Source organism: Dipodomys spectabilis, unplaced genomic scaffold (genome assembly GCF_019054845.1).
Source record: "Dipodomys spectabilis isolate Male_0828 unplaced genomic scaffold, ASM1905484v1 ptg000002l, whole genome shotgun sequence".
In the NCBI taxonomy this organism is placed as follows: Eukaryota; Metazoa; Chordata; class Mammalia; order Rodentia; family Heteromyidae; genus Dipodomys; species Dipodomys spectabilis.
This window is the reverse complement of record NW_024870679.1, coordinates 47,044,228-47,058,824: the sequence shown is the minus strand read 5'-3', so window position 1 is coordinate 47,058,824 and position 14,597 is coordinate 47,044,228. Positions and strand designations below refer to the sequence as shown.

Sequence of the window (14,597 nt, the reverse complement as noted above, 5' to 3'; positions counted from 1 at the left end):
TCAACTAGTAGCTAATAATTCTTAAGAAAAATATCTACGTTGGTTCATTTTGTGTATATATAGATATATATATATTTATATGTCCCTGCCCTATTTTCTAATACAGAGCCGTTATATTTGCTAGGCTGTGTTTTGCCATGTTGAGCCATGTTCCTAGTTCAGAAAAAGGTTTGGGTGTTGGTTTGTACTATTTGTGGGCATCAGACTTCCCTTCTTGGCTGTGCTGTTAAGCAGCAGCGCAGCAGAAGCTTAGCTCTGACAGTGGAGGCCTAGCCCGTGCTTAACTGGACAAGTTTGTCTTCAATTTGTCTTGCAAACCAAAGACTGAGTGAGGTAAATATTGTGAGCTAGCTGCAGGGCAGAGAAGTAAACTGGTGCATGTGGGGATGAGCATGGGGAGACAAACCAGGTGGAACCCCTGTTAGTGCTGAGGTCTGTCCCCTGGTTGCTGTACAACTGGGCCATCAGGGCCACAGTCTTTCCTGTTAGCACCTTCATCTGGCCTGTTCAGAGTGTTCTGAGAGGGTGCAGAACTCATGCTTCTACTTGAGTTGGAAGTTCCCACTGCAGTTTCCTCAGCACCTAGGGAGAGACCACTGCAAAAAATGCCTGGTCAAATCCTCAGGTGTACATGGACATCAAGATTGAGAACAAGGCAGCCAGTCACATCCAGATGCTCTAGCATTCCTGCTTTGTGTCATGACAACAGTAAGGCCAGCTGGTGCAGCCAGCTGTGTGGCTCACACTGAGGAGAAAGCTGCTGGGAAAACTTTATCTATGGCCGGCTGTGCAAGCATTCTTTTTTTTTTTTTTGTCCGTTGTGGGGCCTGAACTCTGGGCCTGGGCGCAGTCCCTCAGCTCTTCAGCTCAAGGCTAGCACTCTACCACTTGAGCCACAACACCACTTCCAGCTTTTTCTGCTTATGTGGTGCTGAGGAATCGAACCCAGGCCCTCATGCATGCAAGGCAAGCGCTCTACCACTGAGCCACCTTCCCAGCCCCTCTGCAAGTATTCTTGGAGTTCTATAAAGGCTTAGAATCATTTGAAAGAGTAAACAATGGGCAGGTATAAACTTCTTTTTCCAGAGTCCTATTTGGCCTTGAACTCAATTTTCCTGCCTCACCCTCCTGATTCATTTACAGGTGTACACCATGCATGGCTTTGTAGTATCTCCCCCTTTGGTAATTTTATTTTGACATGTTTTCAAACGTAAAATAAGAATTATAAAAATAAGTAAAAAAAAAAAAAAGTCAAGGGCTGGGAATATGGCTTAGTGGTAGAGTGTTTGCCTAGCATGCATGATGCCCCGGGATTGATTCCTTAGTAACACATAAACAGAAAAAGCCAGAAGTGGTACTGTGGCTCAAGTGGTAGAGTGCTAGATTTAAGCAAAAGAAGCTCAGGGACAGTGCCCAGACCCTGAGTTCAAGCCCCAGGACTGGCAAAATAATAATTCAAGAGCTGGACACTTGATGGTTTGTGCCTATACTCCTAGCTACTCAGGGGTTGAGATCTGAGGATCAAGGTTTAAAGCAAGCTCAGACAGATAAATCCATTCCAGTTAACCAGCAAAAAGCCAAGCTGAGCTCATGCCTGTAATCCTAGCTACTCAAGAGGCTGAGATCTGAGGATCTCGGTTCAAAGCCAGCCCAGGCAGCAAAGGCCGTGAGACTCTTATCTCCAATAAAACCACTAGAAAACCGGAAGTGGTGCTGTGGCTCAAGCGGTAGAGTGCTCGCCTTGAACTGAAGCGCTCAGGGACAGCGCCCAAGCCCAGAGTTCAAGCCCCATGACTGACCAAAAAAAAAAAAAAAAAAAAGCCAAACTGTGTGGCCCAAGTGGTAGAGCACAATGCCCCAAGTTGCCATGGTAATAAAAAAAAAAAAATTCAAGGAATTACAACCTTTAGTCCTTCACTTATTAGTTTACTTTTTGCCCTATGGTTTATTTTGTAACTACACACAAACTGTACAATCACATATATGTCCATACACATACATACATATACATACACATTTTCCCACCATGTATCCATTGAGAGTAATCGGAAGATACCATGCCCCCTTTATTCCCAAATACTTTAGTGTATTTCCTAAGAACAAAAATATTCCCTCAAGCTGGGAGCTGATAGCTCACACCTCTAATCCTAGCTACTCAGGAGACTGGGATCTGAGGATCACAATTTGAAGCCAATCTGTGCAGGAAAGTCCATGGGACTCTTATCGCCAATTAACCAGTAATAAGCCAGAAGCAGAGCTGTGGCTCAAGTGGTAGAGCAAAATAGCCTTGAGCACAATAGCTGAGGAACTGAGCTGAGGCCTGAGTTCAAGCCCCAGGACTAGCACAAAATTATATATATAAAGTTCCCTCATATAATCAGAGAACCATAGTGACAATTATGGAATTTAACACTGACAAAACATTGTAATCTGGCCACAGATTTCATCAGTTTATAGTAATTTCAGCTATTATTTGACAAGGATAATACCTTATATTTAGCCACTTTTACGTTGGAAGTTTCTGGGGTTTTCATTGTTTTCGTTTACTGGTACCAGGGTTTGAATTCAGGAACTCCCACTAGTTCAGCTTGCTTGTGCTACCATTTATGCCATGCTTCCACCCAAGCTTTTTGGTTAAGAGATGGGAGTCTCCGGCTTTCCTCGTGAATTTGTTTTGAACTACAATCCTCCACATCTCAGCTTCTTGAGTAGCTAGGATTATAGGTGTGAGCCACCAGTGCCTGGCTCACTGACTCTTTTGATCTTGACCTTTTTGCAGGGAACAGGATAGTTGTGTTTAAGGTTGTTTCACAGTTTGTACTCACAGATACTTAAACTCATGATTCCATTTAAGTTATGTCTTTTGGCAGGAACACTATAGAAGTAATATGGTTAGGAAGTCCCATAAGGAAGGACATGATGGCAACTCAAATAGGGATGATACTATCTTTAATCAGTTGGTTAAGGAAATGGAGATGTCTGCCAAATTTCTCTACTGGAAAGTTCCCTTGTGTGTGTGAAAGAGACAGAGACAGAGAGATAGAAACAGACAGATAGAGGGCAGTCTCAAAGCAGAAATCCTCTGCCTCTCAAGTGCTGAGATTTAAAGGCAGCACCACTATGGGATGATTTTGTTTTTTTTTTTTTTTTTTCGGTCGTAGGGCTTGAACTCTGGGCCTGGGCGCTGTCCCTCAGCTCTTCAGCTCAAGGCGAGCGCTCTACCACTTGAGCTACAGCGCCACTTCCGGTTTTCTGGTGGTTTATTGGAGATAGGAGTCTCACGGTCTTTCCTGCCTGGGCTGGCTTTGAACCGCGATCCTCAGATCTCAGCCTCCTGAGTAGCTAGGATTACAGGCGTGAGCCACCAGCGCCCAGCTTAAAGGCAGCACCACTATGGGAAAGTTACTGGGTTTTTGGTTGTTGGCCATCGGGCTTGAACTCTGGGCCTGGGCGCTATCCCTCAGCTCTTCAGCTCAAGGCGAGCGCTCTAACACTTGAGCCACAGCACCACTTCTGGTTGTCTAGTGCTTTATTGGAGATAAGAGTCCCACAGACTTTCCTTCCCCGGGCTGGCTTTGAACCGTGATCCTCAGATCTCAGCCTCCTGAGTATCTAGGATTACAGGTGTGAGCCACCGGCACCTGGCAAAAGTTATTGTTTTTAAAGGCTTAAGTTAAGAGCTAACTTCTCATTAGCTTATCTTCTATTGAAAATTGTGGTTTTTCTATTTTTCTCCTAAAGACATTTTTTTTTTTTGGTCAGTTGTGGGGCCTGAATTCTGGGCCTGGGCACTGTCCCTCAGCTCTTCAGCTCAAGGCTAGTGCTCTACCACTTGAGCCATGGCACCACTTCTGGCTTTTTCTGCTTATGTGGTGTTGAAGAATCGAACCCAGGGCCTCAGGCATGCAAGGCAAGCACTCTACCACTGAGCCACCTTCCCAACCTCTAGAGATCTTTTTTTTTTTAACCCTTTATCCCTTCTTGTCTTTAGCTTTCCTTTTTTTTCTTTTCTTTTTTGTGCTGGTCCTGGAGCTTGAACTCAGGACCTGAGCTTTTTATTTATTTGCTTAAAGCTAGTGATCTACCACTTAAGCCACAGCTCCACTTCCTAATTGGAGTTTCATGGATTTTCCTACCTGGGCTGGACTTGAACTACAATCTTCAGCGCTGTCTCTTGAGTACGTAGGATCATAGGTGTGAGCTAACAATACCCAGCTTGTTTTTTTTTTGGTCTTTTGGATTCAAAACAATTTTACTTTAAAGAGAGAGGGAAAAAAAAAAAGAGGCCATAAGGGAAAAGGTGACAAGCTGGCTCCAGCCTGTTTTTTCCCTGACTTCGGAGGCCTCAGCAATTTGTTGGACCAATTCTCTTTCACAGGAGAACAGCCTGCACTAAGCACCCTTCCCCTATTTCTTAATTAAGCTTGATCCCCAGAGTTGCCAGGTACACATGTAAACTTCAAAGATCCAACAGAAGCACCAGAGTCCTGGGGCAAGCCAGAGAATCACCTGACAGCAGCAGTTCTGCTGGGCAATCCCACTTTAATGTGTCCAGAATCCATCAAGGAGAAAGCACATATATTGTGAAACAGGAGCACAAGAGCGCAGGAAGCATGAGGAAGACAAGCAAGGCTGTGGGTTCTGTATACACAGTTCCACAGGATGGCAGTATACTACACCACAGGGGCTTGAATCAAAGACATACATTACAAATTCCCCAAGCCCTACACCACAAGTGGATAAAGAAAGGGGTGCTGTTGCTTTCTCCAGTTCTCAAGCCCAAAGCACCTGAATTCTTTTTGTGTTTTTCTGTGTTGTTTTTTCCAGTACTGGGGCTTGAACTCAGAGTCTGGATGTTGTCCTTTAGTTTTTTCGGTCAAGGCTGGTGCTCTACCACTGAACACAAACACTTTTGGTGGTTAATTGGAGGTAAAAGTCTCAAAGGCTTTGAACTGTGATCCTCAGAGGAGCTAGGATTACAGGCATGAGCCTCTGGAACTGGCACCCTGCAAATTGCTGTCATTCATGACCTCTAACCCATGGTGTTGCAACTGAGCTCGTAACAGCAGATTCTTAGTTTTAAGATCTTCAACCTGTTGTCGAAGGTCATCATTGTCCAGCTGCAGTTGAACTAGTCCCTGTGTTTCTTCAGACAACCACTGGTTACTCTGTCGAAGCTCCTGGATATACTCCCAGGCTTTGGATAGAATTCCAGCTTTACTGGGGCCAGACTTGGGGTACTCCATAGAGCAGTCTGGGATGATCTTGGCCAGCTCCATGATCCAGCTGTTGATCTTGTCTTGGCAGCGGCGCTCCACTTTATTATGTTGAATCCTACGTTCCACATCTTGAGTTGTCCAGGGAGACCGTGGTTTGGGGTAATATGGGTGGCTTCTGGGGACAACTGACTGTAGGCTTCCTCCCAGCACTTCCTGTGGTGACGTCATCAAGAGCGGCCCGTTGAAAGGAGGAGTTGCTCGCCTCCTGCTAACAGTGGCAGCTGTAGACCCGGATGTAGTGCCTCCTTTCCTATCTTCCACTTCAAGGCTGAGGAAGTAAGTACAGTAAGGCCCAACAGCCGTCTCCTTGGTGTCAGCTGCAGCATCGCTGGTGAAAGCAGTCTGGATGGCCGCGTGGGTCGTGGGCTGAGCGTCAGGGTGGCCACTGATGGTGCCAGGGCCTTTTGTCTGGCCATCCACCTGCCCCTCAGACACCTGGGCCACCCTGGACGTCAGCTGGTTCTCATGGTTGGCTTTGAAGACATACCTGACTTGGAGCACAGGAAAGGAAGCGGCTGAGTAGAGGCCGGCCATGGCCTCGCCCGCTGGGTCCTTCCCCAAAACCACGGCTCCCTTGTGAACCTGCGCGGCCTTGTCTCCTGCTTCCGCTGCCCTCTGCTGCCCCTTCATCTCTCCGAGAGTGGCCAGGGCTAAGAAACTGGTCTTTCGGAAGACGGCCTTGACTCTCCAACTCCCAGCCCCAAGTGCGAGGTACCCGCGCAGGCTGCTTCAGCAGGCTGCTGCTGCCTTCCGGCCCTCGTGACCCCCCTCTTCCGGTCGGGCCGCAGACAGCCCCTCGCTGGCGGCAGGCTTCCGGTCCTCGTGACTCCCCTCTTCCGGCTAGGCTGCAGACAGCCCCTCACTGGTTGCTGGCTTCCGGCCCTCGTGACACCCCCTCTTCCGGTTGGGCCGTAGACAGCCCCTGGCTGGCTGCTGGCTTCCGGTCCTCGTGCTCTCCCTCTTGTGGGTGGGCTCCAGACCCTCGGCCGCCGCGCATCGTCCCCCTAACCGCCGAGCACCCCACTTCCGTCGTTGTATCTTGGTAGTAATTTCGCTTTTTAAATGAACATATAACCGTTGTTGTTATGCAGGTGCTGCGCAGAGGGGTCACCATGTCACAGGCAGGCCGGGCGTGGGTTTCTCTCTGGGACAATGTGGCCCTTAGTTTTCCCCAGTTCTCCCCTTTCCCGCTCACCCCCATGCCCTGGCCCACAGCTTGCCTAATTCATTTTGTACTTAGTCTACTGATGGCATTTGTAATGTAGCTTTTTTTAAGAGCCACCACGTTGATGAAGCTGTCAGACCCCTCGGAGTTCCTTGCCACCTCAGAATGGCCCGCTTCTGACATTCTTTTCCACCCTACCAACATCGCTGTTCTAAGGCAATGTTCCTTTCTTCCAGCTAAGTCAGTTTTTTGTTGTTTGTTGGTCAAGGGCTTGCACTCTGGACCTATCTCTCAGGTCTTCAGCTCAAGGCTAGCCCTCCACCACGTGAGCCACAGGGCCACTTCCGGTTTTCTAGTGGTTAATTGGCCTTTCCTGCCCTGGCTGGCTTTGAACCACAATCCTCAGATCTCAGCCTCCTAGGATTACAGGTGTGAGCCACAGTCACCCAGCGCTGTCAGTTTTTATTGCTATATCTTGGAAATTTTACTCACATTACTTGATTTTTTTTTTCAGTTTTTGTTTCATTGGTTTGGTTTTTTTTTTTTTTTTTTGGGGGGGGGTGATACTAAGGATTGAACTTAAGGCTTCAACCTCTCTGCCAGGTCACCAGCCCTGTATTTTTTGTTGGTTAATTGGACATAGAGTCTCTTGGACTTTTCTGTCTGTGCTGGCTTCAAACTGTGATCCTCCCGGTTTTCAGCCTCCCAAGTAGACAGGATGAACCAGTTGTATTTGGCTTATTTCAATTTTTGATTGTTTCAGGTTAGCCTTTTGGAAATCAGTTCATGAAGGTTTATGGGCAAGAGACTGAGGCATGATCTTAAAGACAACTGTGAGAAGGAAGGAAGCAGATTAGACAGAAAGCAATGAGGGAACCCCTCAGCAGTCACACTGAAGCCTCAGGTAATCCCAGGAGGAGTTCTGGAGCTGGTCTCAAAACTCAACTCAGTTCAGAGTTGTCTTGAATGACGGTATGGGAACCAGACCTGTGTATCTTCCTGTGGACCAGTCATGGTTCTGACTGATTCCCAGGAGTGATGTATACTTCATGAGGCATTTCCTTCTGGCCAAGGCAATTTTCTCACTAAGTGGGTCTCATTCTGGGCCTTAGGATGTCCATCACTCCTGGGAACAGAGGGAGTGATGGGCTTGGTTAGGCTCAGGATGTGAAGATGTAACAGTATCTTCAATGGTCTCCCTGTCCCTACCAACCACTCACATAAATACACATCACCCAGAAATGGCTATTCTAGGATGCTGGCCAGTTAGTGGGAAGAATCATAGTCCTCATTGCTGCTGTTGGTCCCAGAACTCTCACCAGGAGTCATCTCCCTCCTTACTACTTCCAGATTCCTCTCTTCTCACACAATAGTGGGATGTCCTAGACTTTTGTCCATGAGGATTTGAGCTCTGGATCATTATATTTTTCCAGGCTGAGATTGTCTGTCAGAATCTGACAGAGGACTACAAAAGGTGCCCTACTGGAACCCCTGAGTGCCAAACATTTTCTGCCCAGCCCAATTATAAAACGTTTAACTTCTTCCTGATAGAGCCCATTATCTTCCCAAGATGGCAGCTCATTTTCTCACTTACTTGCCTCTTGGCACAGGTTGCCTAGTGTGATCAGGTAACAGGCATAGCTTATAGTTTACTGGGATTCTGGATGTCTCCACTAGTTAAAGTGTTCTTTCCAGAGCTAGGGTCTTGAAATTACAGAGCCCTGAGTTGTGAAAATGGAAGGAAAGTGAGTGGTATGCAGGACCACTCCAACATGGTTTCTGGATGCCAAGGGGCACAATACTCTATAATTACTGATTTCAGATATAATTGTACTCTTTCTCACGGGATGTCATTTCTAAGCTAGTACTTCATAGTTCCCAACTTTCTTCCAGATTTCTAACCTATTTCCAAACTATTAACACTGCCCATAAGGGGTGTGTGTGTGTGTGTGTGTGTGTGTGTGTGTGTGTGTGTTCTTTGCCAATGCTGGGACTTGAACTTAGGTCATAGGCACTTTTTCACTCAAGGCTGGTATTCTACTACTTAAGCCACATCTCCACTTCTGGCTTTTGGGTGGTTAACTGGAGTTAAGAGTCTATCAGACTTATCTGCTTGGGCTTGCTTCAAATCTCAGTCCTCAGACCTCAGCCTCCTGAGTAGCTAGGATTACAGTGCCAACTTGAGAGCACAGGTCTTAAGGGGGTTTGAGCAGTGCCCAGCCATCCTCCTAGATTGCCACATTTGATTCTTTTTTTTAGCCTATATAGTACCTTTAATAAATAAAAGAACCTTTTTAGCAAGTATGGAAATTTTGCATAGATTTTTTTAAAAAGTAGCTTCATTCACTAACAATTCACACCATTTTTTTGTACTTGTAGATGAATTCAAAAAACACTGAAATAGAGATTTTTAATTGATTGGATGAAACAAGCATTATTTTCAAATGTTTTAAGAGTGGAGGCTTTGGAAGAAAACAGAACTACTGAAATTCCAGTTCTTCACCATACCAATCCAAGAACTGATTTGACTTCTTCAAATCATACTGTTTTAACTAGAGTATCAAAGGACTAAAGTTCAAGCAGTGCTTTGAGAAATAAAGTAATGTATATAACATGCTCATCACAAGCCTCATCAAATTGTTACCCACAGTCTGAAAGGCCTTTTCTCCACTCTCTGACCTTCCAGCATTCTCCCCCACCCCTCCCCGCCTCCTTATTGGCTCCTAGTCCTGGATTTTATTCACAAACATAACACAGACTACTTTTTTTTTTGTCAATTGTGGAGGCTTAAACTCTGGGTCTGGGTGCTTTCCCTCAGCTCTTCAGCTCAAGGCAAGCACTCTACCACTTGAACCACAGCCCCACTTCCAGTTTTCTGGTGTTTAATTGGAGATAAGAGTCTTAGGGGCCGGGCGCCGGCGGCTCACGACTGTACTCCTAGCTACTCAGGAGGCTGAGATCTGGGGATCATGGTTCAAAGTCAGCCCAGGCAGAAAAGTCTGTGAAACTCTTATCTTTAATAAACCACCAGAAAACCGGAAGTGGCACTATGGCTCAAGTGGTAGAGTGCTTGCCTTGAGCTGAAGAGCTGAGAGACAGTGCTCCAGCCCAGAGTTCAAGCTCTATGACCGACAAAAAAAAAAAAAAAAAAGAGGGCTGGGAAGGTAGCTCAGTGGTAGAGCGCTTGCCTTGCATGCATGAGGCCCTGGGTTTGATTCCTCAGCACCACATAAGCAAAAAGGAAAAAAAAAAAGAGTCTTAGGGACTTTCCTGCCCAGGCTGACTTTGTTGTTTTTTTTTCTTGTCGGTCGTGGGACTTGAACTCTGGGCCTGGGCGCTGTCCCTCAGTTCTTCAGCTCAAGGCGAGCGCTCTACCACTTGAGCTACAGCGCCACTTCTGGTTTTCTGGTGGTTTATTGGAGATGGAGTCTCACGGTCTCTCCTGCCTGGGCTGGCTTTGAACCGCGATCCTCAGATCTCAGCCTCCTGAGTAGCTAGGATTACAGGCGTGAGCCACCAGCGCCCGGCTTCCAGGCTGACTTTGAACTATGATCCTCAGATCTCAGCCTCCTGAGTAGCTAGGATTAAAGGCATAAGCCACCAGCTCCTAGCAGCACAGACTATCTTGTCACCTGGGTGCCAGATCGCCTGCTCTGGCCATGTCTCCCATCCCTCCTCTGCTATTCCTTCTGTGACAGTGAACTTGCTTGGCTCCTATGGAACACTAGCCCCTGCACAGGGACCCTGATTCCACCCCTTCATGCATTTATCAATGCCCCCCACCAGGCACTCACTCTCATGCCTCTTGGCATTCAGCATGTCAGCCTTTCAAAAACAAAAGCTTTTCCTTGACCCCTCTAGCTGCTACTCCAATCTATTGATCCCTTTTCAGTGCTAGGAGTTGAATACAGGGCCTTGTGCATGTTAGGAAAGTATTCTACCTCTAAGCTTCACCTCTGATCTAGCAAAAATTCTTAAAGCAGTCATTGCCTTTCTCCTCTGTTAAGCTCCTTCAGAGAGAATTCCTTCTCTGCCCTGCCTCTCTCTCTCTCTCAAAGATATCAACAAGCCAGACATTGTTACTTGCTTGTCTATATTCACAAGTATTAAGAGACAGAGATGGGGAAGGTCACAATTTGAGGCCAGGTCTCGCAAAAAGTTAGTGAAATCCCACCTTAATCCATAAAGCTGGGCATAGTGTATGCCTGTCATAACAGCTATGCAGGAAGTATAAAGAGGATAGCAGTCTAGGTTGGCACTGGTAAAAATGCAAGACAATATTCTATTTAAAACAAAGCTAAATCCAGGCACCGGTGGCTCACGCCTGTAATCCTAGCTACTCAGGAGGCTGAGATCTGAGGATCATAGTTCAAAGCTAGCCCGGGCAGGAAAGACTGTGAGACTCCTATCTCCAGTAAACCACCATAAAACCAGAAGTGGTGCTGTGGCTCAAGTGGGTAGAGTGCTCTTGAGCTGAAGAGCTGAGGGACAGTGCCCAGGCCCAGAGTTCAAACCCCACAATCAAAAAAAAGAAAGGAAGTGGCACTATGGCTCATCTCCTTTTCTGATCTTAGTCTGAGTGATGCACTCAGCTATGCTCGCATAGCTGTCTATCCTGCCCCCTTTTCCCATCTCTAAATTGTTCAAAGCATCAGAAGCCCAACCTTGGGTTCTCTTCTTTGTGCAGATTCACTTTACTGGTTCATAACTTTTTTAGCCCCCCACCCATCTCTTAGAGCTAATGCTTTTCTTGCTGGAATGAAGGCCATGGTTAAGATGTCCTTCCAAAACATCATATTAAAGACACAGGGAGAGGGCACCAGTGGCTCATGCCTGTAATCCTAGTTACTCAGGAGGCTGAGATCTCAGGATTATGGTTCAAAGCTAGCCTGAGCAGGAAAGTCCATGAGACTCTTATCTCCAATAAACCACTGGAAATGACACTGTGTTGTAAATGACAGAGTACTTGCCTTGAGCTGAATTGCTGAGGGCAGCGCCCAGGCCCAGAGTTCAAGCTCCATGACCGACAAAAAAAAAAAAAAAAAAAGACATTGGGTTGGAAGTGGCACTGTGGCTCAAGTGGTAGAGCATGTGCCTTGAACTGAAGAGTGCAAGGACAGTGCCCAAGCCCAGAGTTCAAGCCTCGTGACCAACAGGAAAAAAAAAAAGATATAAGTCACATCATTGTTTCTGTATAAAGGACATATAGAAAAATAATTTAGAGCCTAATCAAGAGGAAATAATGCAAATGCTTCGCACAACTGTGTATGTAAAATACTTCAATGTGTATCTGTTTCTGCCTAGAGCAACAGTTAGTTTGTGGACTGGCTTGGCATGCAATATGGCGGCCACAGTGATGTGAAATAGTGAGAACATCTTGGTAAATTTCTGAACAAAAGTAAATGTTGCCTTAGTTTATGTGAGAAATCTATTACTGGAAAAATTCAGCAAAAAAATTGATTCCTTACTCTATGTAACTGTAACCCCTCTGTACATTATCTTTATAATAACAGTAAAAAAAGGGGGGGCAAACTAAAAATGGAGAATAAAATTAAGATGTTGTTTTAAAAAAGTGATTCTTTGGATTTTTAAAAAATATTTTATTTATTTTTTTCTTCTGGATTTCTAAAGGGGAAAAAAAGTCTAGATCATTATAAACAGATTTTAATGTAAATGTCCTGGAACTTTTTTGGGGGGGGGTCCGGTCCTGGGGCCTGAACTCTGGGCCTGGGCGCTGTCCCTCAGCTCTTCAGCTCAAGGCTGAGCCACAGCGCCACTTCCGGCTTTTTTCTTTTTGCTTATATGGTGCTGAGGAATCGAACCCAGGGCCTCAGGCATGCAAGGCAAGCGCTCTACCTCTGAGCCACCTTCCCAGCCCCATGTCCTGGAATTTGAAAGTCAAGAAAAAGTCGGGGCTGGGAAGGTGGCTCAATGGTAGAGTACTTGCCTTGCATGCATGAGGCCCTGGGTTCGATTCCTCAGTACCACATAAGCAAAAAGAAAAAAGCCAGAAGTGGTGCTGTGGCTCAAGTGGTAGAGCGCTAGCTTTGAGCTGAAGAGCTGAGGGCAGCTCCCAGGCCCAGAGTTCAGGCCCCATGACTGGACCACCCCCCCCCCAAAAAAAAAAAGAAAGAAAATTAAAGGCAATTCTCTATTACGTAAGACATTGTTGGGCTCCTAGATTTTCTGCTCCTTTCCCTCTAATGCCAGAAACATGTTGTACAACCAGAAAATATACATTACAGTTTCCAAATGATCTCTAGAGGGCAGTAATACCCCCACAGAGATCTTGTCCACACTTGTGCCTCCAGGCTACTCTCACTTCCAGGCTGCTGTCCAGCTGCCTGCCTGCAGCCTTTCCTTGGCTGTCCTACTGCCCCTCAAAGTTCATGGTGTCCTGAACAACTCTTGCTCTTCTTTCCGAAATTCTTCCTGCCCATCTTCTGTTTCAATAAATGAGATCATCATCTACTTTGCTGTTTGGGCAGGAACTTAGGGCTGATCCATGACTCCTGTGTAATCCACACACCCTATCCATCTGTCTTCAAGTCTTCTAGCCCACCTTGCCTGCACCCATGTGCCACTTCAGCCTGCCCTCACCTCTCTAAAACAGCCTTTCTTGCTTTCAGATCATTCCCCACTCTCCTGTACTGGGATTTGAACTCGGCCTCATACTTGCTTGGCAGGTACTCTGTCATTTGAACCACACCCCACTCCTTTTTGCTTTGGTTATATTTTGTTAATAGAGCTTTGCTCCACTGGATGCTGATAGTCCTAGCTACTCAGGAGGCTGAGATCTGAAAATTATAGTTTGCAGCCAGCCTGGATAGGGAAGTCTGTGAGACTTGTCTACAATTAAACATCAAAAAACAAGAAGTAGAGCTGTGGTCCAAGTGATAGGATACTACCTTTGAATAAAAAAAGCTAAGGTACAGCAGCCTGGCCCTAAATTCAAGCCCAGAACCAACATACACAAAAAAAGTTTTAGTTTTTGCCTGGGACAACCTATTTGTACTTCCTGTTTAACTGGGTATGCATCATGATACTAGCTTTTTACTAGATGATGAAGTCCATATGCTTTGTGCCCAGGCTGACATCAAATCATGATCTTGGCCTTTGGAATTATAGTTTGGATTATAGAAGTCAGCAACTGTGCTGGCCTTGGCCGTGAACGCTTGGTTCTCCTGCCTCAGCTTTCTGCATGCTAGGATTACAAGTAGGGGCCACAATGCCCTGCCAGATCATTCCCTTTTTTTTCCTCCCTTATTACTTGAAATTGTGTTATATAGTCTCATACTTTCCATTTCCCTTCCTAGCATGCCAGCATCTGTGAGGGAAGAGCTTAGTCTTTTTTTTTTTTTGGGGGGGGGGGGTCCGGTCGTGGGGCCTGAACTCTGGGCCTGGGCGCTGTCCCTTAGCTCTTCAGCTCAAGGCTAGCGCTCTACCACTTGAGCCACAGCACCATTTCCGGCTTTTTTCTTTTTTGCTTATGTGGTGCTGAGGAATTGAACCCAGGGCCTCAGGCATGCAAGGCAAGTGCTCTACCACTGAGCCACCTTCCCAGCCCGAGCTTAGTCTTTCTTATTCACCATTGTGTTCTGGAATTGAGACTAATGGCTTTGATCCATTTAGCATCAGCATAGTATGTGATGTGAGGCATCCTTCTTTTGCTTGTGGGTATCAAGTTATTTCAGCACCATTTGTAAGAAAGGCTCTTATTTTCCTGTCCAGTTGTCTGGGCATCCTTGATAAAATGAGTATCAATGGATCCTAAACGTGAGGTTTATTTCTGTACTTTACATTCTGTTCCATTGATCTACATGTACATCCTTATGACTTCTCTATACCAACCTGAATTCTGTAGCTTTGTAGTTAAGTCTCTGTGTGTGTGTGTGTGTGTGTGTGTGTGTGTGTGTGTGTGTGTGTGTATGTGTGCCTGTGTAGCTTGAACGCACTTGCACACATTTTTGCTTAAGGCTAATATTCTACTACTTGAGCCACATCTCACCTTCAGCTTTTTGCTGGTTAACTGGAGATGAGAGTCTCACAGAGTTTTCTGCCTAAGCTGGCTTTGAACTGCAATCTTCAGATATCAACTTGAGTAGTTAGAATTATAGGTGTGAGCCACTAGTGCCCAGCTTTGTAATAAATCT

At 46.0% G+C, this 14,597-nt stretch overlaps 1 protein-coding gene across 1 annotated transcript; it reads right to left on the bottom strand.

The window, feature by feature from the left end:
• Positions 1-4,976: 4,976 nt before the first annotated feature.
• On the bottom strand, positions 4,977-5,909 carry LOC122103804 (upstream stimulatory factor 1-like). The gene has a single exon (XM_042674469.1). It carries the CDS (start codon positions 5,907-5,909, stop codon positions 4,977-4,979), a length of 933 nt encoding a protein of 310 aa, XP_042530403.1.
• Between the last annotated feature and the right edge of the window lie 8,688 nt (positions 5,910-14,597).

Coding starts and splice junctions, on each gene's coding strand:
- LOC122103804 (XM_042674469.1), bottom strand. CDS start 5,909: ATGAAGGGGCAGCAGAGGGCAGCGGAAGCAGGAGACAAGGCCGCGCAG.